Source organism: Oncorhynchus gorbuscha, linkage group LG16 (genome assembly GCF_021184085.1).
Source record: "Oncorhynchus gorbuscha isolate QuinsamMale2020 ecotype Even-year linkage group LG16, OgorEven_v1.0, whole genome shotgun sequence".
Taxonomy (NCBI): domain Eukaryota; kingdom Metazoa; phylum Chordata; class Actinopteri; order Salmoniformes; family Salmonidae; genus Oncorhynchus; species Oncorhynchus gorbuscha.
The window spans coordinates 172,501-185,914 of record NC_060188.1 but is presented as its reverse complement, the minus strand read 5'-3'; the positions used below and the strand labels follow the sequence as shown (position 1 = coordinate 185,914).

At 46.9% G+C, this 13,414-nt stretch overlaps 1 protein-coding gene across 1 annotated transcript in view; it reads left to right on the top strand.

Annotated features, from left to right (window-relative positions):
- Positions 1-313: 313 nt before the first annotated feature.
- The window catches only part of LOC123998699 (epithelial membrane protein 2-like), a 24,195-nt gene continuing 11,094 nt past the window's right edge, over positions 314-13,414 (top strand). Inside the window, exons 1-2 of the mRNA XM_046303791.1 lie at positions 314-448; positions 12,460-12,558. Of these exons, the coding sequence (XP_046159747.1) occupies positions 12,481-12,558 (78 nt within the window). The 5' untranslated portion in view covers positions 314-448; positions 12,460-12,480. The remainder of the gene's footprint in view (positions 449-12,459; positions 12,559-13,414) is intronic.

The following is a 13,414-nucleotide window of genomic DNA, read 5'->3' as shown; positions in this document are numbered from 1 at the left end:
TAAGTTTGGGTCAGTCACAGTGGTCAGGTATTCTGCCACTGTGTACTCTCTGTTTAGGGCCAAATAGCATCCTAGTTTGCTCAGTTTTTTTGTTAGTTCTTTCCCATGTGTCAAGTAATGATCTTTTTGTTTTCTCATGATTTGGTTTGGTCTAATTGTGCTGCTGCCCTGGGGCTCTGTGGGGTATGTTTGTGTTTGTGTTTGTGTTTGTGAACACTCGGTGTTCTCTCTCTCTCCGTGCTCCTCCCGACAAACACAGGACAGAATTTACAGACCACGCCCAACCACAGAGTCAGGCGCGTACACGACACAGGAGCCGGGGTCGCGCACCGCTACTTCTCTTACTACTACGACCCAGCCAACCTACGGTCACGTTTCTACTACATCTCTCTCTCCTTCCTTCTCTCTATCTAGCGCGACGTCTGAGCTCTGCTGCCCCGTTCATTTGGTGAGTAATATTATTGATTAGCCTTTTTTTATGGCGTGGTAGGTTTGAAAAAAAAAACTAAATCGGATAATTGTCTTGAACTTTTCCTGTTTGAGAAAATTATTGATTAGCCTTTTTTACGGCGTGGTAGGTTTGAAATAATGGTGTATTCAATGGTGTGGCAGGAGAGTAACTTTTACTGAAGTTAGTAATTTAATTTCCGCTGAGTTTAACTTTTGGTTCCTGCCAATGAAAGGGGCGTCGTCTGTCTAGGAGTTTGTCTCCCTGCGCAACGAAAGGATGTAGTTTCCTTCGTGTTCTATAATCCAGTCCGTTTGGTGGGTTCATATTGTATTTGTGTGCTGCAGAGTCAACTACTGTGTGTGTGTGTGTGTGTGTGTGTGTGTGTGTGTGTGTGTGTGTGGAGCCAGTTTCCCTACAGCAGGAAGATAATCCTGCGGCAACAGGAAATGTGGTTTATAATTAATGATTTTTTTTTTCAGGGGTTGATTTTTAAAAATCGTAAGGGAAAATCAAATCTGACATTTTGAAAGTAGAAATGACAAACTTTTAAACCTCAAATACACGATAAGTTTTAAAACGCATTGCAGAAAGTTCTCCTACAACAGGGTGCTCTGACTCCAAACTGGTTTCCAAAACTGTTCATAACCCTTTTTTGTGGATAATTTTTGCCGTTTTTTTCCCCCCAACAGCCTGGAGGAAAAGTGATAACGCAGTCAGAAGCCCTCTCTGTTTAACTTTAATCAATGACATGTATGAGCTAAGCATAAAATAAAAAAATATGAAAATATATATATATATTATTTTTATTTTTTATTTCACCTTTATTTAACCAGGTAGGCAAGTTGAGAACAAGTTATATATAAATATGATATGAACATATATATATATATATATAAACATTTTCCTTAAAGCATTTTGTTTAGAGAACTAATGTTGCTGTCCCCACTACAACACTTTTTAATTTATTTATTTAATACATGTTATTTTGTCCTTGGAACCTTTTATAGAATTCCATTTTTCCTATGGAGGGCTGCTCCTACAAGGGGAGTTCCAATATGGCCGACAAGGGGAGTTCCAATATGGCCGACATGTGGCTGCAAAACGGCTCAATGGCCAAAACCATAGCATAATCAATCCAGAGTTTTATATACATCATTGGGTTTAATCGGATGATTTATAGCCCTGGTGGGAGGAGCGCTCAGAGACGGTCGCGGACAAAACTTCTCCGTTGGCAGATTAACCTTAACCTTGCTTTTCGCTTCCTAATGGCGCCCCCGTGTGTCCAAAAAGAGTCACACTGGAATGTCTGAACAAAAGTAACTTCAGGAATGAGCGTCATTCAAGTAATGTACGTTTGCGACCCATGGAGATGTACTGTATATAACATTACGTTGCGTTACTGTTTCGCTTAGGCTTAAGTAAAAGACAACGTATTTTAATTAATTAGCAGCAATGAAACGGAGACAGAACGTTGAGACCGGTTTGGGCTGCACGGTCTGGAAGACACACTGCCAGCCAGACGCATCTGTCGCGGCAGGAATCATTTCAGCTCCATGCATTCCATTGAATGTCTATGTCCTGGGGATGTTGGCGGGGAAATGCCTTAAACCTGTATTTCCATGAGTCTGATTGTTTGTTTTCGTTTGAACCCGAATCCAAAAACCTTAACCTTTTAACCCTTTGAAATTTGACATTTGGAGAAACGTCAGAATCTGAAGTTAAAATTGGTCAAACTGTGAGATCTGGTTGGGATTCTATTTTATATATCTGCAGTGTTCTAAACATTCTAAATATTCTAAACATTCTAAACATTCTAAACATTCTAAATCTCCTTTTGTCTGGGGGAGATGACATCAATGGTGTTACTGTTGTCAGTCCCCAGAGAGAGAGAGACAGAGAGACATAACACAATTCTCCTCTTTCGTAAACTGTATAGTTGTGAAATTTGAGTGAATGATTGGATGAATTTAGCTACACTTGCATTAACATCTGCTATAACCATGTGTTTGTGACCAATAAAATGTGATTTGATGAATGGACCTCATGTAGCAACACTGGGTCAGGGAAATGGCTGCACTATCGTGTGTGTGTGTGTGTGTGTGTGTGTGTGTGTGTGTGTGTGTGTGTGTGTGTGTGTGTGTGTGTGTGTGTGTGTACTAGAGTTGTAGACTGAATGTCTTTTTTATTTATATTGACCTTTTTTTACAATCCCAAATAATTACATTACATTACATTTAAGTCATTTAGCAGAGGCTCTTATCCAGACCGACTTACAAATTGGAATTCTCATAAATCCAAATCAACTTTCACATGAGATGCGAGTTCATAAGGACATGATTGACAGGTTGAATTGTCTCCTTGACTCCATATTATTTATTCTTATTTCAGTTTTGATTTGTAAAAAAATATATATACAGATAGTTTGAACAAAAAAAGTTATTTTTAATAGTCTTGTCTTCTACATTTTACTGTCTTATATTGTCCACAATGTTCCATGGTTCCTTTTTCCCCTGCTGTGGAACATGGTTCCTTTTTCCCTGCTGTGGAACATGGTTCCTTTTCCCCTGCTGTGGAACATGGTTCCTTTTTCCCCTGCTGTGGAACATGGTTCCTTTTTCCCCTGCTGTGGAACATGGTTCCTTTTTCCCTGCTGTGGAACATGGTTCCTTTTTCCCTGCTGTGGAACATGGTTCCTTTTTCCCTGCTGTGGAACATGGTTCCTTTTTCCCCTGCTGTGGAACATGGCCATGGCTCCTATTTCCCTGCTGTGGAACATGGTTCCTCTTTCCCTGCTGTGGAACATGGTTCCTTTTTCCCTGCTGTGGAACATGGTTCCTATTTCCCCTGCTGTGGAACATGGTTCCTATTTCCGGGGGGGAACATGGTTCCCTGGTCCTGATGTGGAACATGGTTGAACCTTTTTCTCCTGATTGGAACATGGGGATTCCCTTTTCTCCTGACTGGGAACATGGGGGGGGGGGCTTGGAACCTGGTCTACTGATTGGGAACGTGGGGGGTCTGAACCCTGGTCTCCTGATTGGGAACGGGGTTCGGGAGGGGAGGGGGGGAACTGAACCCTGGTCTCCTGACTGGGAACATGGGGATCTGAACCCTGGTCTCCTGATTGGGAACGGGGGGATCTGAACCCTGGTCTCCTGACTGGGAACGGGGGGGGGTTTGAACCCTGGTCTACTGATTGGGAACGGGGGGGTCTGAACCCTGGTCTCCTGATTGGGAACGGGGCGGGAGGGGGGGACTGAACCCTGGTCTCCTGATTTGGAACGGGGGGATCTGAACCCTGGTCTCCTGATTGGGAACGGGGGGGGGGATCTGAACCCTGGTCTCCTGATTGGGAACGGGGGGATCTGAACCCTGGTCTCCTGATTGGGAACGGGGGGGGATCTGAACCCTGGTCTCCTGATTGGGAACGGGGGGGGGGGGATCTGAACCCTGGTCTCCTGATTGGGAACGGGGGGGGGGGGGGGATCTGAACCCTGGTCTCCTGATTGGGAACGGGGGGATCTGAACCCTGGTCTCCTGATTGGGAACGGGGGGGGGGGGGGGGATCTGAACCCTGGTCTCCTGATTGGGAACGGGGGGGGGGGGGGGGATCTGAACCCTGGTCTACTGATTGGGAACGGGGGGGGGATCTGAACCCTGGTCTCCTGATTGGGAACGGGGGGGGGATCTGAACCCTGGTCTCCTGATTGGGAACGGGGGGGATCTGAACCATGGTCTCCTGATTGGGAACGGGGGGGATCTGAACCATGGTCTCCTGATTGGGTGTGTGTGTGTGTGTGTGTGTGCTGATGTTGAATGTGTGTGTGTCCCAGCTGATATTGAATGAACTATGAAAGCTGCTACTACTGCAGAGAGGAAACACACACACACACACACACACACACACACACACACACACACACACACACACACACACACACACACACACACACACACACACTGGCAGCAGAAGCAGCATATGGCTATAACATTACCAGTGCTATAAAACATGAAGCTGGATACTAGTGACAGGAATCAGAATACACTTCCATTAGCTCTGATACTATCAGCTGGTCTGCCTACGGCGGCCTTTCTCAATAGCAAGGCTATGCTCGCTGAGTCTGTACGTTGTCAAAGCTTTCCTTTAAAATTGCTGGCACCAGCAAAACCCAATTAAACTTGAGCTGGAGCAGTTTTGCCTTGAAGAAAATCCCAGTGATTTTCACTGGTTAGGAAGTGCAGCTCAGTTTCCACCTCATTTTGTGGGCATTGAGCACATAGCCTGTCTTCTCTTGAGAGCCATGTCTGCCTACGGCGGCCTTTCTCAATAGCAAGGCTATGCTCACTGAGTCTGTACATAGTCAAAGCTTTCCTTAAGTTTGGGTCAGTCACAGTGGTCAGGTATTCTGCCACTGTGTACTCTCTGTGTAGGGCCAAATAGCATTCTAGTTTGCTCTGTTTTTTCGTTAGTTCTTTCTAATGTGTCAAGTAATTATCTTTTTGTTTTCTCGTGATTTGGTTGGGTCTAATTGTGCTGCTGTCCTGGGGCTCTGTAGGGTGTGTTTGTGTTTGTGAACAGAGCCCCAGGACCAGCTTGCTTAGGGGACTCTTCTCCAGGTTCATCTCTCTGTAGGTGATGGCTTTGTTATGGAAGGTTTGTGAATCGCTTCCTTTTAGGTGGTTGTAGAATTTAACGGCTCTTTTCTGGATGTTGATAATTAGTGGGTATCGGCCTAATTCTGCTCTGCTTTATTTGGTGTGTTGTGTTATACATGGATGTTTTTGCAAAGTTGGTGTTTGTCCCATTTTGTGAATTCTTGGTTGGTGAGCGGACCCCAGACCTCACAACCATAAAGGGCAATGAGTTAGATAACTGATTCAAGTATTTTTAGCCAGATCCCTAACTGATGTCAGATTTTATGCTCCTTTTGATGGCATGCCCTTCTTGCCTTGTCTCTCAGATCGTTCACAGCTTTGTGGAAGTTACCTGTGGCACTGATGTTTAGGCCGAGGTATGTATAGCTTTTTTGTGTGCTTTAGGGAAACGGTTTCTAGATGGAATTTGTATTTGTGGTCCTGGCGACTGGACCTTTTTTGGAACACCATTATTTTGATCTTACTGAGATTTACTGTCAGGGCCCAGGTCTAACAGAATCTGTACAGAAGATCTAGGTGCTGCTGTAGGCCCTCCTTGGTTGTGGACAGATCTAGGTGCTGCTGTAGGACCTCCTTGGTTGTGGACAGATCTAGGTGCTGCTGTAGGCCCTCCTTGGTTGTGGACAGATCTAGGTGCTGCTGTAGGCCCTCCTTGGTTGTGGACAGATCTAGGTGCTGCTGTAGACCCTCCTTGGTTGGTGACAGATCTCGGTGCTGCTGTAGGTCCTCCTTGGTTGGGGACAGAAGGACCAGATCATCAACAAACAGTAGACGTTTGACTTCAGATTCTAGTAGGGTGCTGCAGACTGTTCTAATGCCCTGGCCAATTCGTTGATATATGTGGTAGTCATTTCTCAGACCTGCCGCTTGTCCCCCCAGGAATGTGTACACACACACACACACACACACACACACACACACACACACACACACACACACACACACACACACACACACACACACACACACACTACACACACACACACCCCCCCCCCCCGGTAGTCATTTTGTGATTCCAGAGTCAGAAGGAAGCCTTTGAACCCAGCAGGACTGAGGATGTGTGTGTGTGTGTCCTGCAGGGTCTGTGTCTCAGCTGAATAACAGACGCTAGCCTGGGTATGGCTTTCTAAAGATGCTAGCCTGGGTATGGCTTTCTAAAGATGCTAGCCTGGGTATGGCTTTCTACAGACGCTAGCCTGGGTATGGCTTTCTACAGACGCTAGCCTGGGTATGGCTTTCTAAAGACGCTAGCCTGGGTATGGCTTTCTACAGACGCTAGCCTGGGTATGGCTTTCTAAAGATGCTAGCCTGGGTATGGCTTTCTAAAGATGCTAGCCTGGGTATGGCTTTCTAAAGATGCTAGCCTGGGTATGGCTTTCTAAAGATGCTAGCCTGGGTATGGCTTTCTAAAGATGCTAGCCTGGGTATGGCTTTCTACAGATGTTAGCCTGGGTATGGCTTTCTACAGATGCTAGCCTGGGTATGGCTTTCTACAGACGCTAGCCTGGGTATGGCTTTCTACAGACGCTAGCCTGGGTATGGCTTTCTACAGACGCTAGCCTGGGTATGGCTTTCTACAGACGCTAGCCTGGGTATGGCTTTCTACAGACGCTAGCCTGGGTATGGCTTTCTACAGACGCTAGCCTGGGTATGGCTTTCTACAGACGCTAGCCTGGGTATGGCTTTCTACAGATGCTAGCCTGGGTATGGCTTTCTACAGACGCTAGCCTGGGTATGGCTTTCTACAGATGCTAGCCTGGGTATGGCTTTCTAAAGACGCTAGCCTGGGTATGGCTTTCTACAGACGCTAGCCTGGGTATGGCTTTCTACAGACGCTAGCCTGGGTATGGCTTTCTACAGACGCTAGCCTGGGTATGGCTTTCTACAGACGCTAGCCTGGGTATGGCTTTCTAAAGACGCTAGCCTGGGTATGGCTTCACAGACGCTAGCATTTATGGCTCAAACAAAATAAAGGACAATTAAATCAAAGACGCTAACCTGGGTAGGAAAACAACAGACGCTACTTTTTTCTGCCGAACCTGGGTATGGCTTTTACTGCAGACGCTAGCCTGGGTATGGCTTTCTACTGCTGAACTAGCCTGGGTATGGCTTTTAAAGCTGCTAGCCTGGGTATGGCTTTTACAGATGCTAGCCTGGGTAGGCTTTCTACAGACGCTAGCCTGGGTATGGCTTTCTACAGACGCTAGCCTGGGTATGGCTTTCTACAGATGCTAGCCTGGGTATGGCTTTCTAAAGACGCTAGCCTGGGTATGGCTTTCTAAAGACGCTAGCCTGGGTATGGCTTTCTAAAGGCTCTAAACACACCGGATTCACGTTCAGCATTTATGTCTCAAACAAAATAAAGGACAATTAAATCAAATAACCCATGAAGGAAAACAACAACTTTTACTGTTGAACGAGGGTCGTGAAGACCAGGAGGAGGGGAGGTGTTTTACTGACCAGGAGGAGGGGAGGTGTTTTAGACCAGGAGGGGAGGTGTTTTGACCAGGAGGAGGAGGAGGGAGGAGAAGACCTAGAGGAGGAGGTGGAGGAGGTGGAGGTGAAGACCTAGAGGAGGAGGAGGAAGAGGTGAAGACCTAGAGGAGGAGGAGGAAGAGGTGAAGACCTAGAGGAGGAGGAGGAGGTGAAGACCTAGAGGAGGAGGAAGAGGTGAAGACCTAGAGGAGGAGGAGGAAGAGGTGAAGACCTAGAGGAGGAGGAGGGTGAAGACCAGGAGGAGGAGAAGAGGTGAAGACCTAGAGGAGGAGGAGGAGAAGACCTAGAGGAGGAGGAGGAGAAGACCTAGAGGAGGAGGAGGAGGAGAGACCTAGAGGAGGAGGAGGAGGAGAAGACCTAGAGGAGGAGGACCTAGAGGAGGAGAAGACCTAGAGGAGGAGGACCAGGAGGAGGAGAAGACCAGGAGGAGGAGGAGGAGAAGACCAGAGGAGGAGGAGGAGGAGAAGACCAGGAGGAGGAGGAGGAGGAGAAGACCAGGAGGAGGAGGAGGAGAAGACCAGGAGGAGGAGGAGGAGAAGACCAGGAGGAGGAGGAGGAGAAGACCAGAGGAGGAGGAGGAGGAGAAGACCAGGAGGAGGAGGAGGAGGAGAAGACCTAGAGGAGGAGGAGAAGACCAGGAGGAGGAGGAGGAGGAGGAGAAGACCAGGAGGAGGAGGAGGAGAAGACCAGGGAGGAGGAGGAAGACCTAGAGGAGGAGGATTAGGAGGAGGAGAAGACCAGTAGGAGGAGGAGGAGGAAGAGAAGACCAGGAGGAGGAGGAGGAAGAGAACAGGAGGAGGAGAAGACCAGGAGGAGGAGGAGGAGAAGACCAGGAGGAGGAGGAGAAGACCAGGAGGAGGAGGAGACCAGGAGGAGGAGGAGGAGAAGACCAGGAGGAGGAGGAGGTGAAGACCAGGAGGAGGAGGAGGTGAAGACCAGGAGGAGGAGGAGGTGAAGACCAGGAGGTAGGAGGAGGAGGTGGAGACCCAGGAGGAGGAAAGGAGAAGCTTCAAACAGAAGACTCAACAGTTCTACACGGGAAGATGGAAGGAGCTTAGTGGTGGGAAAGACCTCCTCTCGAGGATTTGTTCCAGGCTAAAGTCTGTTTCAGGAGGAGGTGTGTGGAGTGACCAGGAGTGTGGTGTGTGGTGTGTGACCAGGAGGTGTGTGGTGTGTGTGTGGAGAAGACCAGGAGGAGGAGGAGGAGGAGATCTAAGACCAGGAGGAGGAGGAGGAGAAATACAGGAAAAGGAAATCTAAGTCAGACCAGGAAAAGAGGAGAACTGGGTCAGGGGACATCTAACACCTAGGAGGAGGTTTGATGGCTTTGATGACCAGGAGTTAGAGTAGGAGGAGAAGACCAATTGGATTCTTTAACTCTAAAGACCAGGATCTTCCCCAATAGGTCAAGACCAGGAGGAGGAGGAGGAAAGACCAGGAGGAGAGATGAACCTGGAGAAACCCAGAAGACTCAGGAGTTGAGGGAAGACCAGTCAGGATTAGGAGGTTGATTGGCCCTCAGATCATGAGGAGGAGGTGATTGGCTCTCAGATCATTACTCAGGAGTTGATTGGCCCTCAGAGGATTAGGAGGAGGTGAAGACCTCAGTCAGGAGGATCTGTTGAGGAGTCAAGACCATCTGTTGATTGGCTCCTCAGGTGAAGACCATTAGGATCTGGATTGGCTCCTCAAGACCAGAGGAGGAGGAGTTGATTGGCTCCTCAGGAGGAGGAGGGGAAGACCTCAGGGTTGAAGACCTAGAGGAGGAGGATTGGACCTCAGGAGGATTAAGACCTGTTGAGGAGGGGAAGACCTCATCTGAGGATTGGAAGACCTGGAGGAGTTGAGGATTACTCAGGAGGAGGCTCCTCAGTCAGAGGACTCATCTAGAGGAGGATTGAAGACCTAGAAGAGGAGGATTACTCAGGGAGGAGGACCTCAGTCAGGAGGAGGAGTTGATTGGCTCTCAGTCATCATTACCATCTGGATGGAGGAGACCTAGAGTCATTACCAGGAGGAGGCTCCTCAGTCAAGACCAGGAGGAGGGCTCCTGAAGGAGGAGGAGGAGGTGACCAGGAGGAGGAGGAGGTGAAGACCAGGAGTTGAGGAGGGAGGTCAAGACCATCTGTTGATTGGCTCCTCAGGTGAAGACCAGGAGGTGGAGGAGGAGGTGGAGACCCGTAGAGGAGGTAAAGAAAGCTTCAAACAGAAGACTCAACAGTTCTACACGTGGAAGATGGAAGGAGCTTAGTGGTGTTGGATGCTCTCCTCTCGTTTCCATCATTTGTTCCATGGCTAAAGTCTGTTTCAGCATCTGTTGATTGTGTGTGTGTCATGTTGTGTGTGTTGTTGGTGTGTGTTGTGTCTGTTGATTGGTCTGTCATTACTCATCTGTTGATTGGCAAGAGATCATTAAGGACTGTGTTTGTCAAAGTCAGATCAGTCATTAAAAGTGTCTGTTGATTGGCCACTCAGTCAATTACTCATGTGTTGTTGGCTCCTCAGTCATCTACTCATCTGTCTGTTGGTGGTTTGATGGCTGTTGATGCTCAACTCAGTCTGATTATGTAAAAGAGAGAAGAAATTACATTAAAAGTGAAATCTAAGTCAGCATTTTCCACTCAATGTTGATTGGCTCCTCAGTCATTACCCACATCTTGGCTCCTCAGTCCCATTACTCATCTGTTGATTGGCTTTGATCATTACTCATCTGTTGATTGGCTCCTCAGGACTCATCTGTTGATTGGCTCCTCAGTCATTACTCATCTGTTGATTGGCTCCTCAGTCATTACTCATCTGTTGATTGGCTCTTCCCCATTACTCATCTGTTGATTGGCTCCTCAGTCATTACTCATCTGTTGATTGGCTCCTCAGTCATCATTACTCATCTGTTGATTGGCTCCTCAGTCATTACTCATCTGTTGATTGGCTCCTCAGTCATCATTACTCATCTGTTGATTGGCTCCTCAGTCATTACTCATCTGTTGATTGGCTCCTCAGTCATCATTACTCATCTGTTGATTGGCTCCTCAGTCATTACTCATCTGTTGATTGGCTCCTCAGTCATTACTCATCTGTTGATTGGCTCCTCAGTCATCATTACTCATCTGTTGATTGGCTCCTCAGTCATTACTCATCTGTTGATTGGCTCCTCAGTCATCATTACTCATCTGTTGATTGGCTCCTCAGTCATTACTCATCTGTTGATTGGCTCCTCAGTCATTACTCATCTGTTGATTGGCTCCTCAGTCATCATTACTCATCTGTTGATTGGCTCCTCAGTCATCATTACTCATCTGTTGATTGGCTCCTCAGTCATCATTACTCATCTGTTGATTGGCTCCTCAGTCATTACTACTCATCTGTTGATTGGCTCCTCAGTCATCATTACTCATCTGTTGATTGGCTCCTCAGTCATTACTCATCTGTTGATTGGCTCCTCAGTCATCATTACTCATCTGTTGATTGGCTCCTCAGTCATTACTCATCTGTTGATTGGCTCCTCAGTCATCATTACTCATCTGTTGATTGGCTCCTCAGTCATCATTACTCATCTGTTGATTGGCTCCTCAGTCATCATTACTCATCTGTTGATTGGCTCCTCAGTCATTACTCATCTGTTGATTGGCTCCTCAGTCATTACTCATCTGTTGATTGGCTCCTCAGTCATCATTACTCATCTGTTGATTGGCTCCTCAGTCATCATTACTCATCTGTTGATTGGCTCCTCAGTCATTACTCATCTGTTGATTGGCTCCTCAGTCATCATTACTCATCTGTTGATTGGCTCCTCAGTCATCATTACTCATCTGTTGATTGGCTCCTCAGTCATTACTCATCTGTTGATTGGCTCCTCAGTCATCATTAATGATCTATTTGGCTCCTCAGTCATCATTAATGATCTGATTGGCTCCTCAGTCATCATTAATGATCTGATTGGCTCCTCAGTCATCATTAATGATCTGATTGGCTCCTCAGTCATCATTAATGATCTGATTGGCTCCTCAGTCATCATTAATGATCTGATTGGCTCCTCAGTCATCATTAATGATCTGTTGGCTCCTCAGTCATAATGATCTGATTGGCTCCTCAGTCATCATTAATGATCTGTTTGGCTCCTCAGTCATCATTACTCATCTGTTGATTGTCTCAAATGTGACACAGAAAGGAAAGCTTTAGCTGAAGTTGGGATTTAGTTTCCTCTTAGCATTAGGATTAGAGCTGAATGAGAAATCCATCCACTGAGGTTATTAACCTTGCGTGGTACTGGACAGCCTTCACAACAGACCCGCCTAGCTCACAACAGCCCCGCCTAGCTCACAACAGCCCCGCCTAGCTCCCAACAGACCCGTCTAGCTCCCAACAGACCCGCCTAGCTCCCAACAGCCCCGCCTAGCTCCCAACAGCCCCGCCTAGCTCCCAGCAGGCCCGTCTAGCTCCCAGCAGGCCCGTCTAGCTCCCAGCAGGCCCGTCTAGCTCCCAGCAGGCCCGTCTAGCTCCCAGCAGACCCGTCTCGCTCCCAGCAGACCCGTCTCGCTCCCAGCAGGCCCGTCTCGCTCCCAGCAGGCCCGTCTAGCTCCCAGCAGGCCCGTCTAGCTCCCAGCAGGCCCGTCTAGCTCCCAGCAGACCCGTCTAGCTCCCAGCAGACCCGTCTAGCTCCCAGCAGACCCGTCTAGCTCCCAGCAGATCCGTCTAGCTCCCAGCAGACCCGTCTAGCTCCCAACAGACCCGTCTAGCTGTAAATGTCTAGCTCCCAACAGGAGTTTCCTGCTCTATTATTGTGAACTATATAATCTCTCTCTCTCTCTCTCTCTGTGTGTGTCTCCCTCTCTCTCTCTCTCTCCCTCTCTCTCTAGGTTCCCGTGTAACAGACAGACATGTTGGTGATTTTAACCTTCATCCTCCTCTTCCACGTCATCTCAGTCATCCTCCTCTTCATCAGCACCATCAACAATGTACAGTACCAAACCCAGGCCTTTGTCCAAACGTCACTTAAACATTCTGACTCTTCCCCCCCCCCCCCACATTGTTACGTTACAGCCTTCTTCTAAAATGGATTGATCCCTCTCTCATCAATCTACACACGATACCCCATAATGACATCACAATACCCCATAATGACATCACAATACCCCGTAATGACATCACAATACCCCGTAATGACATCACAATACCCCGTAATGACATCACAATACCCCGTAATGACATCACAATACCTCGTAATGACATCACAATACCATGTAATGACAGTGAAAACAGGAATTTTCAAAAATTTTCCAAATGTATTAAAAATGAACAACAGAAATATTTGAGGTAACAAGCCTCTCTCTGGTACAAGTGGGACGGTAGCGTCCCACCACGACAACAGCCAGTTGAAGTGCAGGGCGCCAAATTCAAAACGACACAAATCCCATCATTAAAATTCCTCAAACATACATGTATTATACACCATTTTAAAGACAAACAACAAGTTAAAGACAAACAACAAGTTAAAGATAAACAACAAGTTAAAGATAAACAACAAGTTAAAGACAAACAACAAGTTAAAGACAAACAACAAGTTAAAGATAAACAACAAGTTAAAGATAAACAACAAGTTAAAGACAAACAACAAGTTAAAGATAAACAACAAGTTAAAGATAAACAACAAGTTAAAGATAAACAACAAGTTAAAGACAAACAACAAAGATAAACAACAAGTTAAAGACAAACAACAAGTTAAAGACAAACAACAAGTTAAAGACAAACAACAAGTTAAAGACAAACAACAAGTTAAAGACAAACAACAAGTTAAAGACAAACAACAAGTTA